The 22,392-nt window shown below is 40.2% G+C and overlaps 1 protein-coding gene and 1 long non-coding RNA gene across 2 annotated transcripts in view; one reads left to right on the top strand and one right to left on the bottom strand.

Moving 5' to 3' along the window:
- Window positions 1-433: 433 nt before the first annotated feature.
- Window positions 434-19,995, bottom strand: LOC133084240 (uncharacterized). Its single transcript, XR_009699401.1, has 3 exons — window positions 19,756-19,995; window positions 17,030-17,109; window positions 434-499 (listed from the first exon to the last, which is right to left on the bottom strand). It is a non-coding gene; the product is annotated as an uncharacterized LOC133084240 (long non-coding RNA).
- Window positions 19,064-22,392, top strand: part of FMN1 (formin 1) — a 414,086-nt gene continuing 410,757 nt past the window's right edge. The window contains exon 1 of the mRNA XM_061180550.1: window positions 19,064-20,921. Within this exon, the coding sequence (XP_061036533.1) occupies window positions 19,064-20,921 (1,858 nt within the window). The remainder of the gene's footprint in view (window positions 20,922-22,392) is intronic.

The following is a 22,392-nucleotide window of genomic DNA, read 5'->3' as shown; positions in this document are numbered from 1 at the left end:
TAGTCCTACTTGTTTCCCACACTTCGCTTGCTTTCCTTCTGGTTCTTGCATGACTGACGGAAGTTTGGTTTTTCCCCCTACTTGTAAATTTTGTATGCTATTTCCTTTGCCTACTTCCACCCCTTACCGTCCTGTGGTATCTTTTGTCTCCAGAAGTCTAGGTTCTGATTCCACACGTGCCCTGAATTTGTTCTACCTAGAAAAGTAATTTGGAGAGTGGGCTCCATTTCTCTGCAGGGGGATTATGAAATTGCATTGAAAATAGGGAGAATAAAAAGCTATTTTACAGATGAAGACCCTGAGGTGAAGCGAGGTTTAAGTGACTTACAGAAGGTCATTCTGTTAGCAACTGGCAAAGCTGGATTTGAGCCCAAGCCTTCTGACTGTGAATTCATTGTTTTTTCTTCGGTCTGCGCTGCCGGGGTGGAAACTCTCTCACATGAAGATTGATCAGTCCTGGACCAGTTGTACCATGGGGTGAGTGCTCCATATTCTATGACTAAAAGAAGAGGAATTCGTGAATGAGTGGTCTTCTGAATGTGGCTTGGTGTCCCTGGTCAGTCCTGTAAGGGATTTTCAGAGCTAGGGCTCTGGGGCAAACCATCTGGGTTCAAATCCCAGCTCAGCCACTTACCAGCTGTGAGACCTTAAGCAAATTACCTACCCTCTCTGTGCCTCAGTTTCTTCATTACGAGAACAGGGATAAATAATAGTACCTACCTCATAGACTTTTTTGTCTGTGTGAAAATAAATGTGTTAAAACAGATAAAGCCCTAAGAAGAGTGCCCAGCACATGGTGAGTGATCACTAAACAAGTAATTACCTATTTATTTAATAGTAATTAGCTATTGAAAGACCTAAAGCTATTTACCTTAGGTATCAAAAGCTTTTGCTTGAGAACCAAAGCTTACAAACACTCTTGGTACTCCTGAGTTGTGTCTTAGCTGCAGGCAGAAGCATTAGGATTTTGTCAGTGCTGGGAAGACCTCTGACTGAATCAATACCGCTTCTATTTAAGTGAAGCTGAATTCCCTAAATTGGCTCTACAGCCTGTCATTACCTTTGACAGGGCAAGCCTGCAAATGAAAATACTGTGTTGGCTAACTCATGTAATCAAAAGCTGAATGATTTCTATCTGGTCATATTTTGAAAGTGACTTTTCTTAGGGACAGGAAAGAAAATATATTACGAGCGAGGGGAAGGGAAGCAGAAGAAGGCTGGTTAGAGGTGCCAAAGACAAACTCTCCATCCAGAATAGTGTAGAGGAAAATGTCTGACATATAGTTGGCCTCCAAGGAATGATTTTTTAAATGGAAAATGTGCCATTTGTTTTGGGGACCCTCCAGCCAGGTAGTTCTGTCAAACCTCCCTCAGCGAAGTCCACTTATCTCTCACATCTGATCAGATAAGTTGCTTATTTAAATAAGATTATGCATGTGAGATTCTTTGAAAAAGTATAAGGTGCTGTGGGATTTTAAGGCATTGTAGCCTCAGCTCAACTCTGACAATAATAAATAAACATTCCAATAGGGGCAGGACCTCTCATTTGAGGAGGATGCTATATGGGTAAGAATTTCTTGATGCTTTTGACATCTATGGGAGAATACGGCTAAGTATGTGTGTGGGGGGTAGGCAAGTAGGTATTTCCAGGGTCTCTCTGCTTTGATGTGAACTAAATTTTGACCTCACTGGGGCCATACTTATCTTTTGGTTTCTAGTTCCCAGGCCGGCAGATATATAGCAAGCACTGTGTGAAGTGTCCTAAGCTTAGCTTTTGAGGACTCATTTCTTTATTTAAAAACAAAGGAAAGAGGAGAAGATGTGGAAAAACAAGGGCTACCTGCCTTCTTGAATTTCTTATGAAAAGAAGTAATGAAAGAAGGAAATATAAAGCACTTAGAAGATTGAGGAATTTTCTTCTATAATGTCAATTCCCTCCTTAGAAATAACCTAGACAATCTCTATGATTGAAACTCTAGCTCTTAAAAAATAGTTCTTTCCTCTGAAAGGAATCTAGTTTTATTAATTAAAGCAAGTATGTGGTAGGAAAAATTCTCTGCATCTGAAAGATCTGCTCAGTTTCACAGGCTCCCGATCTAGCCCCATGGGTCCGTTCCCAGATTTTGAAACAGAAATCATGACACAATAGAACCGTTACAGTTTGCTTTTTGAAGCACTACAGTGTGGAATGTGGAAATGTTTCTGATTGCCCAACCATTCTGTAAGTCCAAATATGGGTCAGTTAGCCATACACAGGGATATTGCCATTGGTAACATTCATATAGTATGAGAGTTGGGAACATGAAAAACTACATGATATTTGCTCATTTGATCTTATGCCTCACAGGAATCTAGATATACTAGATTGATCCCTCAAATACCAGTAGATCAAATTCTGGGTTTTATGGAATTCAGTGGTCTACTTAACTGAACCAAGAACATTTTAATGATTATTGGGATCTACTATTTTTGTTGGAAATGAAAATTTTATGATGTGGAATATTATGGAATATAGCTTAAAAGAGTAAAAACTCTTTGCCTTTCCAAGAAGAATATGTACCATAATATTCTTATGGTACAGATACAAAAAAATAATACTAGCTCAGGATGGGAGTATTCTGAAGTCCAACTCATCCAAGTACCCAGTCGTCATGGAGGTAAAAACCAAGAAGACCAGGTAATGGATTGAACTCTGAGAGGGGGTAGATATTAAGGAAGACTAATAGGTCTGGAGTACTGGATTTATAATGGTTTAGTTTCCTCAGAATCTCTATCAAATAGTCATCATCATGCACTTAAAAATGTCCAATTACAGCAAGCCTTCCAAAGGAACCCACTCCAGTTGGATGACTTTGATTTTCCCTTCTTTTGGATGGGAGCCATATTTATCATTGAGTTTCTTCTCTTCCTTATCCTTTTCTGTATCATTTGCTTCTTCTTCACCCTATGTGGACTTAATAACCCAGCAGTCACTTGTTTATGGGTTGAAGTGAGGCCACAATAATAACACCTTAATATGGTGAGTCTTAGTTTTTCCTGTTTACATAGGACTTCTTCCACCTCTTAAAACATCCCCAGTTATTTCCTGGAGCCTCATATGTGCTCAGCCATCAGACTAGTCATACTGTCCCACAGCCTTGTCCTCGCTGCACCTTGTCCTGGCCTCTTCTGCTGGTCCCCTCTGTTAAAACGACACCCTGCTGAGCACAACAGGCTCCTGTGATGGCCTTCTGGAGTTCTCAGGGCACTGAAGGAGATGGTGCATGGGAAAGAATGGCTCCTTTTCCAACCCTGGCCATGCTCTCTCACCTGGGCCCTGAAGGAGCACTGCTTGGTTTCATAGTCTTACAAAGTCTTTTATGAACACAAAGGATTCTCCTACCTCCTTTCCTCTGTGGGTCAGATATTGTCCCTTTCTGTCCATTGTCCTCATCTTTCTCTCCCTCTCCTCGTGTCTCTTACCTACAATTTCCCCTCTCTCTCCAGATTCCTATAACTAAATATGTCCCCTTCATTCCTGTTGTCTCTCTGATCCCCAATACTTCTTCTGTATATCCACTCATATAATAAACTCAGGAGGGGTTCCTGGTCTGTCAGTTGCACAAAAAGGTGGACTGGATATCCCAGGCCAGCCGCAGGTTGGTCACTCTGCAACGCGACAGCTTTAGACTGATGTTTTTCAGCTACTCTGTCATTTTCCTGTGGGATGTGTGGTGTTGCTCTTTTATTGGAAAATCTCTGGGAAGGTCATCCTTGTACTACCTGCATTATTTCAGTGATATGGCTCTCCGCGCCCACCCTATTCTCTTCCTCCTCAAAGTCACATTCTTTCATTCTCCATCCTTTATATTTTCCTCCAGCTTTATTGAAATGATTTGCTTTCTCTTTTCCATTTCCCAACATTTAAAATCCTTTCTAATAAGCTAGAGTATTGAGAGCCAGTCTTCAAGCCCCTCCTACTCGAATTTTCTGTACTGAAAGGACTGTGGACTTCGGAGTTACACTGACCTTGTGTTGAAGCCCAACTCTACCACCTCCTTCTGTGAACTTCATTTATTATGATGTATAAAATGAAAATAACAACCTTATGAGGCAGAAGATAATTGCTAGAGTTAAATGAGATAACAAAGGCAGACTTTCGAACTCAGTGTCAAACCACATAACCAGTGTCAGTTTTCTCTACTTCCCTTTTCCTTCCCATCGCTTGGTGACAAGTTGCATTTTGTTGTACGCTGGCTGTGGTCCACCACTGCATGCTAATCCTCATAACACTCCCGCGATATGTGGTGTGCTTTCCTCATCTTGCCATCCTGCTTCCAGGCTACTGAGTATACCGTGGCCTCTGCATCAAGTTCGCCATGGAACCTCGAGTTAGTATGTGCACTGATCATTTAGTCATAAATCCATATGTTCCACCTCTTTGTACCTTAGTAGTGGTGTCAAATTTTCACTGGTACTGTAAAATCTGTGAGCACCTTAGATGCATCATACGTGTCTCCCATTTGAATCATTGTGTTTTGCACACTATACATATCCATGCATTATGATGACAGCTAGTGATATAAACACACAATTGTATAAACGACCACCTTTCTAACCGCATTTGTGAATGTGTTCATTGTACAGATTTTACTGAAACACCTTAGAATTGAAGAAGAACTAACTGTAGTGATGGTTATAAGAGTGACATTTTGGGTGTGGGAATGCAGTTGCAACTGAAGAAAAGGAATGGGGAAATGTTGCATCCTGTCTCCCAACATCAAGATTTAAGAAAACCCCATAGTTCATTTTCCCTTCATTAATAATTAGATTCCAAGACCCATTGGTGGAATTAAACTTACATGCCCAGAAGTTATTTATATTATAAAATGTTGGTATTTACTGAAATACTTCATGTTCCAAAACATGCTTTTTAGACGAATAACTCGAATGCTGTAAATCCGTTTGTCTCAAATAGGCCCCCAATGCAGCCAGCGGATGTTTCTCATGATGATGTCAGGCCCAAGAAGGATTTTCTTGGTAAATCCTGATCCGCTTAATCCGTACAGAATTCCCCCAACTGGAAAACTGATTTATCATGCAAGTACATGCCCACTTGAGAGAACATTTTTACTTAATCTGATGACAAAAGAGTATTTAATAGTGTGCTCCCTGGTGGCCTCATCTGATTCACAGATTTACTCTGCAATTTGTGAGATAGAAATTTGGGCTAATTGCACCTTTTTATAAAAGGCTGCAAAAAAAAATTATGGAACCCCAGGCCTTTGTGTCCTTCTAATTCTACATTCTTATTACCATCACAGACCTATTTGCCGTGCTTATTATATATTTGCTTTTATTTCAAATTGTTTTTGAAACTTGTCACAGACAATGTAAACTCTTCCTGACATCAGAACTGTGCTCGGAGTCCTTCAGTTCCCAGGGCTTCCCTTGTGTGCTGGTAAGGCGGAGGGATCTATCACTCTTTCTGTTAGATAGAAAGTAGTGAAATTGAGAGATTTCTTGTTTTCTTCATGAAGACTATAATTTTATGATTTTCTATGTATTCCTACAATGTCACAATGTCAGAAGGAAAGCACTTCTTGTTTTCTTCATGAAGACTATAATTTTATGATTTTCTATGTATTCCTACAATGTCACAATGTCAGAAGGAAAGCACTAAGCTAGTCTACACTGCAGAAGCAAAATTTCTGCCTTTAAAACTCTGATTTGACTATGAAACCATAAACACTCCCATCAGAACACTAGCCATTTGTCCCAACATTCAATTTCTGTTTTTTATGGCATACATTTATTTGTTCAGCCTTGACGTTTTAGCCATCTCAAATTCAGAAATGGTCTTATTAAGTTGTTTTATGTTTTTCAAAGGATTTTTTTTTTTTTGGATGTTATTTGAATGCCAGGAACACAGGAGATTTCTAGAAGCAGCATGAGACTGCTGTAACAAGTTATTTTGGGCAACCATCTATACCTCAAAACTTTAGCTTTCCATCAGTTTCATAAGTGTATACTTATCTTCACCATTATTCTCTCTAAGCCTGCCATTTGGATAGGTGCAGTCTTTGACTACTGATACAGTAATATGCTTTTTATGTTTCTGCCTTTCAATTGAGGTCAGTTGACAGATTGTTGAGAATGAACTTGTGGAATCATCCTGAAATGCTTTTACAATTATATGCAAATGGTGTGAAAACTGTTAGACCCCTGTGTGACATCCAGCTGTAGGAACTGTGGCCATGAGATTTTTGCATAAAGTAGTGAAATTCTGAGTGGCAATCAAATGGGGAGTTCTCAGAGCAACACAGTTTATTAAAGGAAGATATGTTTTGAGCCCAAGATGGTACTTTTCCTGTTGCCAAACCTTTGGGTCCAACTGTAGCTGCTGTGATGTGGAAAATCTCTGTCTTAGGACCTGTTGAAATTAGGGATGACACTTTAATTCTTTTAAATTCAGGAGTCAGAAGATAGGGACTAGTTAGATATTGTTTAAATATTCCCATTAGAAGTTTCCAGCCTTCTGCCAAAGGTGGGATTGGTTTAAATGTTTGAGCAGACATAGTTCCAAGTGTCCATACCCACAGCTAAGCTCCTAATCACAAGGGGGACTGCTTCAAAATCTGGGGGTGCTCTGACATTTTTTATTACACCTCCTGCAGTCAGAACTTACTGACATTCAATCATAATTCTCTTAACTTCACCTGAGGCAAATTTAATGGTGATGTCCAATTTTAACCTTCCTCACCTTCTCTGGGGCATTGTGGGATAAGTCTTTCTCTAGGCCCTAATAGAAACATTAGACCATGAACACTAGCATACTTTTAGGACAAAGAAGAATTCTCAGTAGGAATTTTGCAAACTTTACATGCTCTTTTTCCTTTCTGCCAGATGGATAATTAACATTCTGGCTAGGGGGCATGGCGTTAACTTGCATGATCGCCGTAATCTCTTAACCATCTTTTAACAAAGAGAAGAGAAATAATCCTTATGTAGAGGTGTTAGAGGTCTCCTGCGAGTGTCCCATAACAGATTCATCATCTCTCCATGAAGTTTTGGAAAATGCAATATTTTGTAACTTCTACATGCAAACCTTTAAGACATTCAGGCTTGGATTCAATTTTCAATTCTTGAGACTTTGGGTAAGTTACTTAAGCTTGCGTGGTTCTCATGGGTATAGAGGGAGTATTGTTAGTACTCATCTCATAGATCTGTGAGAATTAAATGAATGAGGCATAGAAGCACTTAACTAGGGCCTAGCACTGGGTAAGAACTCATGAAATGTTGGCTTATCTCATCTTCCTCCTCCTCCCCTTCCTTTTCTTCCCCCTTCTCAACTGAGTATGAATCTACGTATCTTATTACCACACCTCTATTTTTAATTTTTGTGGATTTTTACTGCTTGTCCGCAAAGTGTTATCTTCCTGCCTCTTCATTAGTCAACTAAGGAAAATGAGCTTGCCAGACAGCAGTGATGATGCCAGCTGTCTTTGCTGAAACAGACATAAACACTGGGTTGGAATGCAGTGCTGGGTTACCCTGTCCCTTTCTTGGGAGAGCCTTTTGTTTAAACATTGCTGCATAGAGAATTAGTGGTATGATGCAAAAGTCATCTCAAAATAACTAACTCATATGGCAGATTTTATGAAATGGCACAAGATTAAGATGAATAAGGGCCTTCCTTGATTCCCATGGTAAGCGTTAGGATTTGTGAAACTTTGATACCAATATGTCTTCCTCAACAAAAGCAACAACACAGAAAGGAAGCAGATGCATCTTATGAAACCATTGCCTATAAATTATACTCCTCTGTAGGATTCTGAATATTTAATGAGACATAGAATTCCTCGAAAGATCATATTTACATGAGAAACCCTTACCAAAGAGTGGCTTTGAGCCCACTTGCTTCACTCTATGTAGTACTACAGTGCATTTAAAATTCTATCCAACAATAAATTTTTTAGGGCATTTTGTTTCTTTAGTCTTTTTTTTTTAATGGTTTTCAGCTGTAGTAGGGTAGTAGAAAGAGCACCAAACTAGGAATCGAGAAACCTGGATTTGAGTCCCACTTCTGTTGATCACTAGCTGTGTGACCAGGGCAAGTCACTTGAAACTTTCTGGTCTCCTTTAGCCTCTCTGTATGTAAGTGACAATGACAACATCTGTCATACCGGCCTTAGAGTGTGTTAGTATGTCTCAAAAGGAAGTTGGAGCCACACAACTTCTCTTGTGGAAGTTTTATACAAATCTCGTATTATGGTGACGTATGAAAGTATTTGGGGCATTTTATAAAATTAGAACACATAACGTGAGACAGTTAAATTTTTTTTTTTTTCCAACAGAGGGACTATAGGGGAAAGGGAGAGACAGCAGAGTAGCTTCATCTCTGAGAGTCACCATGCTCCTCCCTTCTTTCATGAGGGCTGTGCTCTGTGATGGAGCTTTAAACAAGAGAGTGCCCTCAGACCACCCTGCCTGGGTCCTTACTCCTCTATAAAATGTAAAAGCCTATTTAAATCCCTTATTCTGTATAATTGGAAAGTCATTGTTCAAGAGCAGAGTCCTTAATTTGGAAATGCAGATTCAACTTAACATACGCGATGATTGTTCCTGATTTAAAGTTCTCATAAAAGAAAACTCCACAAATTGGGTTCACATATTTAAAAAGACACTCCTAATTTTTGAAAAGGAAGCTATCTGTCTTACCAAGAATGTACCAAGCCCATTTTTGAGGGATGCTGTGCAATCAAACACTGACCTTTGAACCTTAAGCATTCAATGAGTAAGAATTTCATATGTACAGATTCTTTTTTATAATCATGAGGAAGGGGTTTATTCCCTCTGTATACTCCTATATCTCCCATAGATGATGATATAAACCAGATAGTGACATGAGCCCAGAGATGCGTTGAGGATCTCAGTATCTTATATTCTCATGGAGATCATGTGGTAAGCTGATATTTGTTTATCTTTATGTAGTGAAGTTTGGAAGAGGTAAGGGAGAGGTGAAGAAAGGATTCTCTGAAGTCTTTGGGGGAATCTTCAATGCTCATACCTTGTAGCATATCTGGGTATATGAGTGGGTTGGTTTAGGGGTCAAAAAAAAAAACAGATGCAAAAAGGAGCCATTTTTCTTATTCTTTGATAACCAGCTGTGACTTTGGCTAGAAATCTATTGACCAAAATAATTCTATTGACCAAACTTTGGCCTCTATTTAATTATTTTAGCGATTCGCCAGTATGTTATAATAAGGCCCAGCTTGGAGTGCTTTTGACTCATAGTCAAATCAGAGTTTTAAAGGCAGAAATTTTGCTTCTGCAGTATTTTGCTTCCTTCTTGTGACATTGTAGGAATACAAAGAAAATCATACAATAATAGTCTTTATGAAGAAAACAAAATTCATTGTGGTAATATGTAAACTCTCTCAATTTCACTACTTTCTGCTTAAAATTGTCTTCTTCTCTTTATCTAACCCGAGTCTTTGACCATGCAACAACTCTCCTTGTCAAGGCTGACCCTCCTCATTTGATCTTGAGCCCATGTCTTCATCCTTTGGGGCCTTCCTTTATCTATTGTCCCATATTTTATCCCATCTTTCACTTGTATCATCAGTATCTCCCTCTTCACTACTACTTCTCAGCATAAAAACATGCTTAGGTTTCCTTTGTCTTGAAAAACAAGACAAAATTAATAGCAAAGTCAAAGCCTTGATACCAGTATAGGTTATTACTCATTACCTTCTCGTAACCGTCTGCCTTTTCTCTTGCTCTTTGCAATATATTTTGGTGTTCTATTACTTTGCTGAAATTCCTATCTAAAACTGTTCCTCTAATCTCCCCTTCTAATTTGTTTCTTTTTCAATCTCTTTGCAGAATTTGCTGTTTTCCTGAGTTCCTCACTGATGCTCTTTCTGATCTCTTCTACTCCATTCTGTTCTGATATTACTGCCAAATTCATCTTCCTTAAGTTTAGATGTGAACATATTACTTTCCTGATCAAAACCCATCAATGGTTTCCCATTTTTCTATGAAGTAAGCATGAATTTCCCACCAACCTGGATTCAAATTTTTTTTACAACGTGACATCACTTTATCTTATTTCTCCTGACACATGTCTAGACGAAGCGTAATTTTTCCCTTTGTACAAATTTAGCAAATTTCCCAGTCTTGTATAATGCTCCTCCTCTTGGAATTCCCTTTTCTTAATCTCTGCCTGTTGAAATCTTACCCTTTAGTGAGGGGCAATTTCAAATGCTTTTCCTGAAGGATTTCCTGATCCTACAAATATGATGTACTCTCTCCTTTCTTTGACCTTCTCTGATTTTTTGTTTGATGTCTATTGAATGGGTCTCTTTCTGCTTTGTATTGTAGTAATTTAGTTATTACTCCTGTACTCCTACTCCTGCAGTGTTTAGATTCTTTGGAGAAAAAAATCCTTCAGAGGGAGAAGAGCTAGAAAGCTATTGCAGACCTACGTTTGTGTTTATATCTTCTATCTGAAGAACAGTAACACTGCACTGTATCCTAGGGTGGGTGGGAGGAAGACAGGCTGGCACTAATGCGTCCAGAATTCACACGTAAGAAGCAGAATCCAAAGCTACCTAGGTCTGAATGAGCAATGGAAGGGAGCAGTAACTGGTACCCAGAAGAAGTAACTGTAGCTGGAGGAGGGCTCCCCAAGAGGAGCTGTGGTCTTCATTAGTAGAGGACACACCTATTGCAAAACCATAGTCTAGGATGGAGGGAGCCAGGGAGTAAATATCCTGACTCTTTTCCCATTCTACCTTCTGATCTGCTGCTAGTGTTTTCCAGTGGCTAAACCCAGTAGAAGCCAGAGTGCAGGGGAGCTTGTTGATCTTGACTGAGTCCAAAAAAGTCAGTCTCCTAGTGCTTAGTGATGTGCAGAAGGGTAGAGTGTGAATCTGAATGGACAGATGGACAATTTCCCGTTAAATAATGGAAGTTATAGATAATCTATCTTAGCAGTATTGGGCTCAGATGGAGTCACAGGGCATGGCCGTGCCAATGGCTGAGCAAAAAAAAGCTTTGCATTGGCCTTTTAGGTCCAGAATCAATTAGGAAATCTATAGTAAGCAGATAGAATGACTGCAGCTAATTCTTGGATCTTATTTTAGGCATTGGTGAAATATGTTATGAGCATTGAATAGCATCTGCTAAAGGCAATAATTCCTATTATGGTGAGGCACAACAGATCTTTCCATTTGGGGTAGAGTAAAATCCTATGCTTGCTTATTGGAAAAAGAGTCAGAGAAGAAATCACCCCAGCAGTGTTATCTTGGAGAGAATGTCTGTCTGGAGTTTGCAAGAGGAAATGAAAGACCTGAAGACTTCCCAGGAAGCAAAGTGCTTTGACACTGAGCACAACCAGAGAAGGTCACTTGGTAGACCAAATTAAGATGTATAATTTAGTATGTGGCACCTGCAGAACTGCTGCATTTTAGTCAAAGCAGAGTGAGGCAGTGCTGCTTGAAATAGTCCTGTGAACTCAGCATGGAATTATATTTAACCCCACTCCATAGTGCTTTCCTTGTTATTTTGCTTTTTTTTTTTTTTTCCCCTCCTAAGACTTACAATTCTTTTTCCTCTGGTTTCTTAGATGGAAAATATGTGCAATGATTCAGCACTGTACCACACTCTGACTTGCTAGTGGATTGTCACAGAGAAGTGTTTGCCCTTCTCTGAAGCCTTCTTTTGATGTGGAGCACACTGGAGTGCTGAGGTTGAAGTTCATTTGCTCAGGGCAGACTTGTTCAAAGAGGAGGAGTTTTATAGTTTCTTGTTCATCTAGTAGGTATCACCAAGTAGTATTTTGAGTTAGTGGATTGGAAACTTAGAGATTAAATTTCTCATGTCACAAAGGAGCTGAAATTTGAAGGACGAAAGTACATGAGGTATGTTTATCCAGATACAGACACTGGCCGGGATGCTAGACTGATTGCTGAATTCTGACAGTCTGTCTTTGGTTGAGAGAGGGAGATTTGGGAAGAACCATGGATAGTTATTCCATGCTCCAGAGGCAGTGCTATAATTATTCATTGATGATAGTGGAGGATGTACACAATGAGTTATTTTGATAAAAATAATTTCAAACTGTGGAAGAGAATGGGGAAGTAAGTTTGAAAATGTTTGTATTTCTTTGCAGTAATCTGTCTTAAATTTGTTGGTCAAATGATCCTAAAACTCATCCTAGGACCAGAAAACATGAAATTATCTTTTCTTTTCCATAAGTTTCCTCTAAGATGCACTGTGGTTGCCAAATTCGAGCCAGTTGGATTGTCTTTGTGTCACTCGTGTATCAAAACCTGTATCCTTGTGCATTCAAAGGAGAAACTTGTTCTTTTCAACTGACACTACCTTATAATTAAACTACAATTCTCAATTCCTACCTTCCACTGCAGATAATGTTTTTGCTTGAAATTTTTTGTTAAATGATAAGGCCCAGTGAAAGAGGTACTAGGAGTACCTTCTTTATTTGTTTATATGATCATTGGAAACTCGGAAATTATGAATACATGGCATGAACATTTGCACCTGGATTTGGACCCCCAGAATCTGGTAGAATAGTATTTCATCTTGGAAGCAGAGAAACCTCTGTGACATTTTAAAAAAATTTCCAGGATTCTAAGAATGGAACACTTTTCTTTTACAATTCATGGGAACTTATTTTTGCCAAGTATCCTGCCACAAACCACATGGCCGATGTTGATATCTATGACCCCAAAGTCACACTGTTCATCTTTTATACCCTATGGTTTGATCCCTAGTTGACATGGTCTTCATCATGGTATGATACCATGGTTGTGACTTTCACTATTTTTACAGTATTTCTCTGCCAAAGAAAATGTAGCAAAGAAAATTATAGAAGGAAAATGTAACAGGTCTTTAAGAAGGGTTGGTGGATAAGGCTGAAGCTAAGACTTTAAGGATATAACTGGATATGTGACTCCTGTTACTCTCAGGGGAGGGAGGAAGAAAGGCTTGCTAGTATTATGGAAGACCTATGGTTTAATCTAACATGAACTTCTGAACCATGGCCTCAGTTTGACTACACTGAAAGATTTTAGATCTAGGGTTTACAGACTTATAATAAAAACATAATAAGAAATTAAACTATTTAACCTTAATTTCTTTAGATATAAAATATGGGGAATTATCTTACTACCTTTTTCTTTCTCTGCTTCTTTTGAAGTCTCTCTTTCCTCCATTTATTCCTTGAATATCTTTGTTCCCAGTACTATACTCTGTAACCTTTGCTTTCCTCTGGCTGCATAATCTTCTTGAGTAACTTCATCCAACTCAGTGACTTTAACTCCATATTGTTTGCATTCTGATAATCTTTGTCTTTTAATGTTGTGTTTAGACCATCTACATTTAATGTAATTGTTGACATGTTTAGATTTAGGTTTACCAATTTTTTCCATTTGTTTTTACTTTTTGTTTGTTGCCTTTTTTTGTTCCTCTCTTTCATTTCCTTTTTCTCATTTTATTTTTAGTTATTTGAACATTTAATATTATTCTGTTTTAATATACCAGTTGTATTTTTGATTATATCTTTGTATATTTTAAAAAATGTTTTCTCTAGGGATTACAATATACATGATGAACTCTACAGTGTACTTAGAATTAAAATACTATTTTACTTCATACCATGGAGGTCCTGTTACCCACCCTCTTATGTTGTAGTTGTCTTGTGTATTATATGTACATACATTGCAACCACACTGAACAATATCATATTTTTTAGCTTTCAACTGTCAAACATCTTTTAAAGAACTCAAGAGAAGAACAATATTATATTTACACAGATGTTTACCATTTCTATTACTCTTTCTTCATTCTTGATATTACAGGTTTCTTTCTGGTAACATTTTTCTTCTGTCTGAAGAGCTTCCTTTAGCAATTCTTTTAGAGCAGGTCTGTCGGCAACTAATTCTCTTACTTCTCCTTCATCTTTATTTCATCTTCATTCTTGAAGAATATTTTCACTGGGTATAAAATTCTGGGTTGACAGGTCTTTTTTTTCCTCAGCACTTTAAAAATGTTCCACTTCCTTTTGGTCCTGATGGTTTCTGATGAGAAATCTGCAGTCACTTAAGTCATTTCTCTATAAGCAATGCATCATTTTTCTCTGGCTGTTTCAAGATTTTTTTTCTTTGTCTTTAGGTTCCAGCAGTTTGAATGTTGGGTCTGAGTATAAACTGATTTAGGTATATTCTGCTTGGGGCTCACTGAGCTTCTTAAATCTATAGGTTTATGTGTTTCACCAAATTTGGGAAGTTTTCAATGATTATTTTTTCAAATATATTTTCTGTACTAGGCTCTTTCTCTTCTCCTTCTAGGACTCTGGTGAGATAAATGGTAGTCATTTTTTTTGTAGCATGGGTCCTTGAGGCTCTGATTATTCACTTTTACAGTCTTCTCTCTCCCTGTTGTTCAGATTGGGTAATTTCTATTGATTTATCTTCAGGTTCACTGACTCTTTCCTCTACATCTCCATTCTGCTATTGAGCCTATCTAATAAGTTTTTTCATTTCATTACTGTATTTTTAAGTTCTAAAATTTCCATTTGATTCTCTTTTATATCTTCAGTTTCTTTGCTGAGAATTTCTCTCTTTCCACTCATTTCAAGAGTGTTAACTCTTACTTGCTGGAGCACTTCTGTTACAGCTGCTCTAAGTCTTTGTCAGATAATTCAACACCTGTGTCATCTCAGAGTGGCATCTGTTGATTAATTTTCCCATGGGAGTTGAGATTTTCCTGGTTCTTTGTATTGTTGAGTAGTTTTGGGTTGTATTCTGAACATTTTGAGTATTAGAAACTCTGAGTCTCGTTTTCCCTTTTTTCAGTCAGCCAACTTGGTTTAGTTCAGGCTGAAAGTTCCGATGAGCCTTCTGTTTGTTGTGGTTTTAATATCAGTTCCATTTTCAAAGCTTTTGCTAGGTTCTTTGGAGCTGTCGCATTCATGTGCCACCCAGTTGCCACTGTAGGAGGGCTATCTCTTAGTCCTAAGGTCCATCTGTTAGTTTTTTTTCAAAGTCTTTTGAATGCTGCTTAGGATCAGGTCCACACATACACAGCTTGGGGGTGAATTCAGGAGTTTATAAACAACTGATTGGGTCACTTACTAAGCTTTGCATATTTTGGGGCTCTCTGGGGCTCTTCAGTCCTCTAGCCGTAAATCTGAGACTTTATTTATCCACCTCTGCTTCAAACTTCCTGCAACTGTGCTGACATCTGGGGCCAAGGAGGGGCAGAACAAAGAGAGAAAAAAAGGAACAGGGTTTGCCCCACTGTCTTGGGACTACAGTTCCTCTGATCAAAGAGGAACATTCTCATCTCTTAGAGTTTTAGTTGCCAGCAGGCTCCTACTTCTGCTGCTATCACTGGCAGGCGATGTCTTTTCTACTTCTGATTCTGAACTAGAAGGTTTCCCCTAGAACTTTCTCTGTTTGTGCTGATACTCACTTCCATCTTTCAGGATGATTTGAGTCCAGGCTAGGGGACTACTGGAGAGAAAATGGGCAAATTGAACTGCTTTACTGTTGGGTGACACTTCAAAGTTTCGTCCTCTTTTCCAATTGGCTTGCTACTATTTACTTTTCAGAGTACTCAAATAACTGCTCCATGCCTTCTGTACAGGTTTTTAAGCTGTATTCAGTGATTGAGACAGGATGGAGTGAGTTTACTTTATCTTACTTAGAACTGGAACTCCTTATATATTATATGGTTACTCCTAAATATGTAACTCTAGTCTATATCTCCTTCCTAAGCCCTACCATGTTGCATCTAGCAGTTTCTTGTACGTGTGCTTGAATGTTAAAATTCAAAATTTCCAAAACTGAATTAATCATCTTCCCCCAAAGCCTTCTTGCATTTCTTATCTTTGTGAATGGCACCATATTTCTACCCAATCACCTATCTAAAATCGTGGAAATAAACTCTTTTCTATTACACATATCCAATTAATCACTAAGTCCTATCAGTTCTATCTTCTTAAATTGATTTTCTCTTCTCCATCCACATTACCACTGCCCTGGTTCTGACTATTAACAATTCTTTCTGAAATACTGAAAGGGTCTTTTAGTGACCTATAACCCTAGTCTTATCCCCTATTGGTCTAGTCTCTACATTGCTTCTGGAGTGATCTTTCTATAATACAAATCTGAATAAACAGCATGCCTTGCCTAGGATTCTTCAGTGATTCCCCATGGCTCCTGGGATGTTCAAGCTCCTTAGCCTGTGTTCAGTACAGTCTCGTACCATACTTCTGGTCCCCGGTGCCCTGATCAGAGAAAATTTAGTCCTAAGAGCATGGGGCAAACCCCTGTTTCTTTTTTTTTCTCTCACTCTCACTTCTGCCCCTCCCTGGTCCCAGACATGGCACCAGAAAGAGCATTTTGTATTAAAGTTGCTGTGTGGAAGAGGCAGTAAAGTGAAGTGGTTTTTTCTTAATAGTAGTTTCATGCCTTGAATTATGGCTTTATTGCTGTAAAATCCAATCTCATAATTTCCTAAACTTTGGATTTAGTTTCCCAACCATGACTAACATGCCTAATACTAACCATGACATTTTCTCCATGTATATAATCAAGACTTATAAAGACAAGGAGAAAAAAGTAGTTAACCCTATAGTAGAGCACTATATGTCTATAATCTTCACAAAAGATATAGCCTTCATATGAGTCTCCTTCTCTTTATTTTCTGTATTAGAATTTTCATTGAGTTCTGCTTGACAGGTACAGATGTAATGAATTTCTGGTGCCCTGACCCTAGATTATGTTGTTTAAGGGACAGCCTTAGAGAACAGCATTTTGTCTGATCAGAGGTGCCGAAACTAACCAATGAGTGGTAAAAGTAGCAAGATGTGAGACATATTTGAAGAAACAATGTGAGTAACACCAAGCTAGCAAAATAAAAGAACTCTTCTATTCAGATTTCTTGGAAAACTGGTTCATCAGTAGAAGGCAGTAGATGAGGAGCCACTTTACCTACAAAGCCATGAAATGAGACAGACCTGGGTTTTTATCCTTGCTTCTTCTGAGCCATATGACCTTAGACCAGATCCTTGATGTCTCTGAATTTAGATCTCTTCATCTGTAAAAGGGAGATGTGTTTATTAAATGAGATAACAAAATAAAAGTGTGCGTGTATATATGTTTAATACATTAAAAATTCCCTCTCTTAGGGAATAAGCTTTTAGAATAAGCAATCAAGTTTTCAGCTGAAATCATGGCATCAACTTTGTGCTGCTACTTTGGACAGATTATAAAAAACTTTAACTCTTCCCCTTCTCCCACATCATGTACTTCTCCTAATCCAGGGAAATTGAGAAGATAAGAAAAACTAGAGGAGAATGATGCTTGAAGGCAAAACTAGGCCTCTCCCATTTTTCTGCAACTTAAAATAGCACTTCTGCAGCTTCACTTTAGCTTTTTTGACACTCCCTAAATTGAACTGGTGATGCTTGGCATCATGAACAGTGGATATTGGCAGCTGTGCAATTGCTTTTATAACTGGTTGTTATAAAACCACCCCCAATAAAAAACCACCTCCAAAGTGTGTTCTTGGATATATTCAGAGAGTTTGTACCAATAAGTATTAGGTATCTATATACATGTGTGTCTTTAGGAAAGGCAAGGAATGAGCATTTTAGAAAAGTTTTAGAGATAGGCTAGATGAATGAGAACAATCCTACAGAAAATTGTGAAAGAGGCAAGACCTCTTCTGGCCTCCCATCTCTTCTGTGCTGCCTCTCTTCATGCCCTTCTAACCCTTTCTGTTAGTACCCTGAGTCCTCCTGGAACTCCTGGGTTGACCAGATTTTTGCATGTTTTTCCTTTTGTTACTTTTATCTTCATCTGTCTTCGTTAAGAAGTTTCTATTAAAAAGCTTCCTCCTTTCTCTCTTCCTTCACTCAAAATGTTCTTTTATGTAGCTTTTTACTATTTAGACCCATTTAGGAAAGACCTGAGATATCACTAAAGAAATCAATGGTTAATAAATGGTTATTGTGTTACCCTTCCCAGGGAATTTCTTTTAAGCTTGGAAATATTGAAGACTGGGCAATGCCTTCATTTAAGAAATGAAGTATCATAATATAGCATTCTAAGCTCATGATTGTTTGGAGGGATGTTAGCCACAGAGACACCCCTGGGATACTTCACATCATACGAGGGAGCAGACACCTTCACTGCCCTTGTGACACTTCAGCCACTTTGATGGTGAAGACATTGGAAATCCATACAGGACCAGCAGTGGCTTAACAGATTTTTCCTTTTTCTCTGCCATTCCATTTGGCTTCAGATAGGCAAGAAGTAGGAAAACAAACAAAACACTTGATTAAGGCTTCTGGGTTACTTCTTTAAATTTCAAAATTTAAAATGTTCACTTTTCACTCTTTTGGCAAAATATATGAATTGTGTCCAGAAGAGACTCAAAATTTGTGAGCTAATATCTTCCTCCCTCCCCCACTGCTTTAAGTTAAATAGATAATTAATCTCAAATCTTAGAAGGTGCTTCTTGGAGAGTAATGTTTTCTAAGGATCTCAAAGTCCCCTTTCCTCAGGATTTCTGGGAGGTATGTTAGCTCTGTTTTATAGAAGAACCTAAACTGAAGCCTTGAGAAGTCAAGAGACCCTGCTTAGGGTATACATCAAGTTCCCATGTGGGGAGAAGGGACTTTTGTCTTGGGGCTAAAATTAGAGCACTCTCCCATTCTCAGCTGTAGAAAAGCTTTGCTAGTCAAGGGTGAGCTGGGAGTGGGGAAGAGGTTGCAATCAGCCTCCTGGCTGATGCCTTGAGTTGCTTGAGGTCAGCCAGAGAGGAAGGATAAGTCCAGGTTATGCTTTGATTTATGTCGCTGTGTGATTCATGCACTCCGTCAGACTAGCTGCTTTCTTCCCGTGTTCCTCTAACAGGCCGTCTCGTTGCTGGAGATGACTGTCAGATGCTTTCCCTGCATAGCCACCATCACATGGCCCACCACCGGAGCCTGGGAAGCCTGACCACAGACCAGCATCTCCGAGGCATGAATAATTAGGTAGGCATAATGGAAGGCACTCACTGCACCCTCCAATTGCGTAAGCCAATTACCGAACTCTGCTACATCAGCTTCTATCTTCCGAGGGGGGAAGTCAGAGGATTTTCATACAAGGGCACCATAACTCTAGACAGATCCAGTAAAGGGTTTCATAACTGCTACCAAGTCAGGGAGGGGTCCGACATCAACAGCCTCAGCCGGCAGCCGAACGAACATCCGGGGGACATATTTTTCAAGCCAACTCCCACGAAAGACATTCTAACTGAGCTGTACAAACTCACGGCCGAGAGGGAGAGACTGCTGGCCAATCTGCTGAGCTCAGACCACATTCTGGGCATTACGATGGGGAACCAGGAGGGGAAGCTGCCGGAGCTCTCTGTGAGCCTGGCCTCCGAGGACGACTGTTTCCAGAGTGCTGGCCACTGGCTGGGGGAGCCCGCCGTGGGCTGTCTCAGTAAGAGGAGCTCCCACGGGAACAAAAAGGCCCGGAGGTTTGGTGGAAGGAGCGAGAGCTTTGAGGGGCTCTCTCAAAACTCCCTGCAGAAGAGGACAAGACGAAAGGGGCATGGGGGCCAGGAATTGGCTCCTCTGATGGGGAAGGACCAGATCTGTTCCAGCAACGCCCTTCCTCTTTCTCAAACAAGGCCTCATCTTTGGCTCCTAGAGGAGAGAGGCAACTTGCTCCCGAATGGGGCACTTACCTCTTCCCTACAGAGGAGAGGGAGCTGCACCCCAGAGATCCCCAGGACACTGGATGCTGACTCTGCCTTGGGGAGCTTCAAGAAGGCTTCTGAGGTTGCGGGGCATGGAAGAGGCGGGCTGCCCCCTGAATGCAGCTCCACAGAGCCAGGAGATGATGGTGCCAGGGGGCCAAAGAGGGGCCCTCGCAGGCTGATGCATCTGCAAACAGGTTCGACCGAAAGTCACAAGGAGCCCGAGAAACATCCAGAGGCAGAGTGGGGCCGGACAGAGAAGGCTGCTGAACGGACTTGCAGGAAGAAGCCTATTTCCAAAGTGGTGGCCAAAGTCCAGGATCTGTCTGCTCAGGTGCAACGAGTAGTTAAAACGCATCCTGAGGGTGAGGAAAGGGTTGCCGTTTGCCCAGCAGCGCAAGCTGAGTTCATACCCAGCGCAGACTTGCTCACCCTCCCAGAAGCTGAGGCTGGGGCTTGGGGTGCCAGCTGCTGGGGCAAGGAGCAGCAAGGGGACAGGCCATGGCAGCCATCAGCTGAGGAGTGTCCCCTAGCCAGCACTGAGGGGGCTGTGAACAAGGTCCTCCTGAAGGTGATAGAGAGCGAGAAATTAGATGAAGCCACCGAGGGGAAACGGCTGGGATTTCCCTTCGGGACAACAGCCACCCATACCCTCCCAGAAACCGGGAGCAAGAGGGGAGCTGGGTTGCTTCTGAGTGGCCACAAAACCTTGTTTCTGGATCTGCCCCGCGGTGTGGACCCTGGAGGTAATGAGAAGACGCCACCACCCCCAGCACTGGCAGCTCTCGGAACGGTATTTAATAATTCATCCTTTCCGTCCAGCACGCACAAATGGATGTCACCTGTTCCCTTGCCTCTCTCTCCAAGGCTCCCCAGCCCTCAGCAGCATCACAGGATACTCCGGCCCCCTTCACTGCCTGCTGAGAGGGAAGCCGCTCTTGATGACTCTCTTGGCAGAAAGAGCCGTGCTTTCTCTGGGTCACCCTCTGCTGACACCTTGGAGCCACCACTCTCTGCAAAGGTCACGGAGACCGAAGGAGCCCACTTGACCTCCCTCAGAGCGGGCCAACCTCGGTTGGTGCCTGGGGAACCTTTGGAAAAGAGCTTGGGGCCTGGGAGGACCGCAGCTCAGCCCCAGCACCGGTCACCTCCAGGTTAGTCCCGGTTTAAAATGCTTTACATGTGTTCCTGGACGACCCCAAACTGTCAGTCTGCTCGTGCTATTCAGACACTGGCTAATTAACGATGAATCAAAATTCCTCAGCCTGTTAGTTAATTCGCCTTGTAACAGGGCAGCTGGGAGTGGTATAAAAGAGTGTGGAGATGGTGAGGATGGTGTTGACTTATGGGGTCAGGGCTGTAGTTGCTTCCAGAAGCAATACTTTGTAAATGTCTTTTTAAATTTTTTGTTTTGGAATGCTCTAAAGCTGCCTCCATGGTTGCTTAATACGGGACTCTCAAAGGAAACAGGACTGGGCAGAGAGAAGTAATAACTTGTCGCTGCCTTTGATGCTAATTGGCCCCTTGACCTAAATTCTGCTGTTCATGCTGCTGGGGTGGCTTGGATTTGTTGGGATTCTGTAAGCAGAAGAGCAGAAGCATGCTGTGTCTTTGCTCATCTGTCTGTTGTTAGAGGTTTTGGGTTTTTGTGGGTTTTTCTTTTCTTTTTTTTTAGTAATCACTTTTATAAGCACCCTTATTTTATGACAATATTTTATTATTTTTTTTAATACTAGAAGAGGGGTGAATTCCTTCTAACTTGAAGAAACTTGGTTCAGATTTTCTTTTTTTTAACAGTGTTTTATTTCCCAAACAAACACGAAGTAATGTTTATTCTGAAGTTATGTTTTATGTATGGGTTTCTACTGTTACTGGTATAACATCATGTCTTATGCAAAAGGTACTAAAGAGCCAGTTTGGCTCGTATGTTTCATGTGATTTAAAATTTTATATGAAAATAATTTTGGTGGTTCTATAAGTAGGATCAGTAAGACTGAAAAAGAAAGTGTATAAAAGTGCCACTCCTGTATTCACTACATTTTCCAGGCCAGTGCGACCAGATGTTTAGGGTCGTGTATGCCATTGTGTAGATAATAGGTTCTTTTTCAGTGGTCCTTTCACAGCATATGGTCAGTGCTTTGTCTAGGCTCGTAATATGATATATAGTCTCTTAAAGTTTAGAGAAAACATCATGTGCAATTTTTAAGATAAAAATATCTGTCTAGGGAAGAGGAATTTCAAAAGCTTCTGTTCATTTTGAACTCTTGCCATTTTATAAATTTCTCTATATCATTGATCCAGGGTGTGTTTCTTTTAAAATGTGGTAAATGCTCTTCATTTTGTATCTGTAATGTATTGCTCTTAGTTTGATGAGACTTGCTACTTCCTAATATAACCAAACTGCTTCATCAGGCAAGTCATAGAATTGTAGATTTTATATCATGTATCATAGAATCCTAGTGATGAAAATCCTTTCTCCCTGTGAATGCTGGAGCCTTCAAAATACTTCGAAAGGAAGCTCTCTGCAACGATTAGATAGAGACTTCTGGAGAGATGGGCATGCAAGAGCTGCCTCAATTCCGAAAGCTCTTTTTAGAAGTCACACTAAATCCTACGACTTGGTGT

The sequence above is a fragment of the Eubalaena glacialis genome, chromosome 2, assembly GCF_028564815.1.
Source record: "Eubalaena glacialis isolate mEubGla1 chromosome 2, mEubGla1.1.hap2.+ XY, whole genome shotgun sequence".
NCBI classification, from domain to species: Eukaryota; Metazoa; Chordata; class Mammalia; order Artiodactyla; family Balaenidae; genus Eubalaena; species Eubalaena glacialis.
Note: the sequence above shows the minus strand (reverse complement) of the source record. Positions and strands in the feature narration are given on the sequence as shown.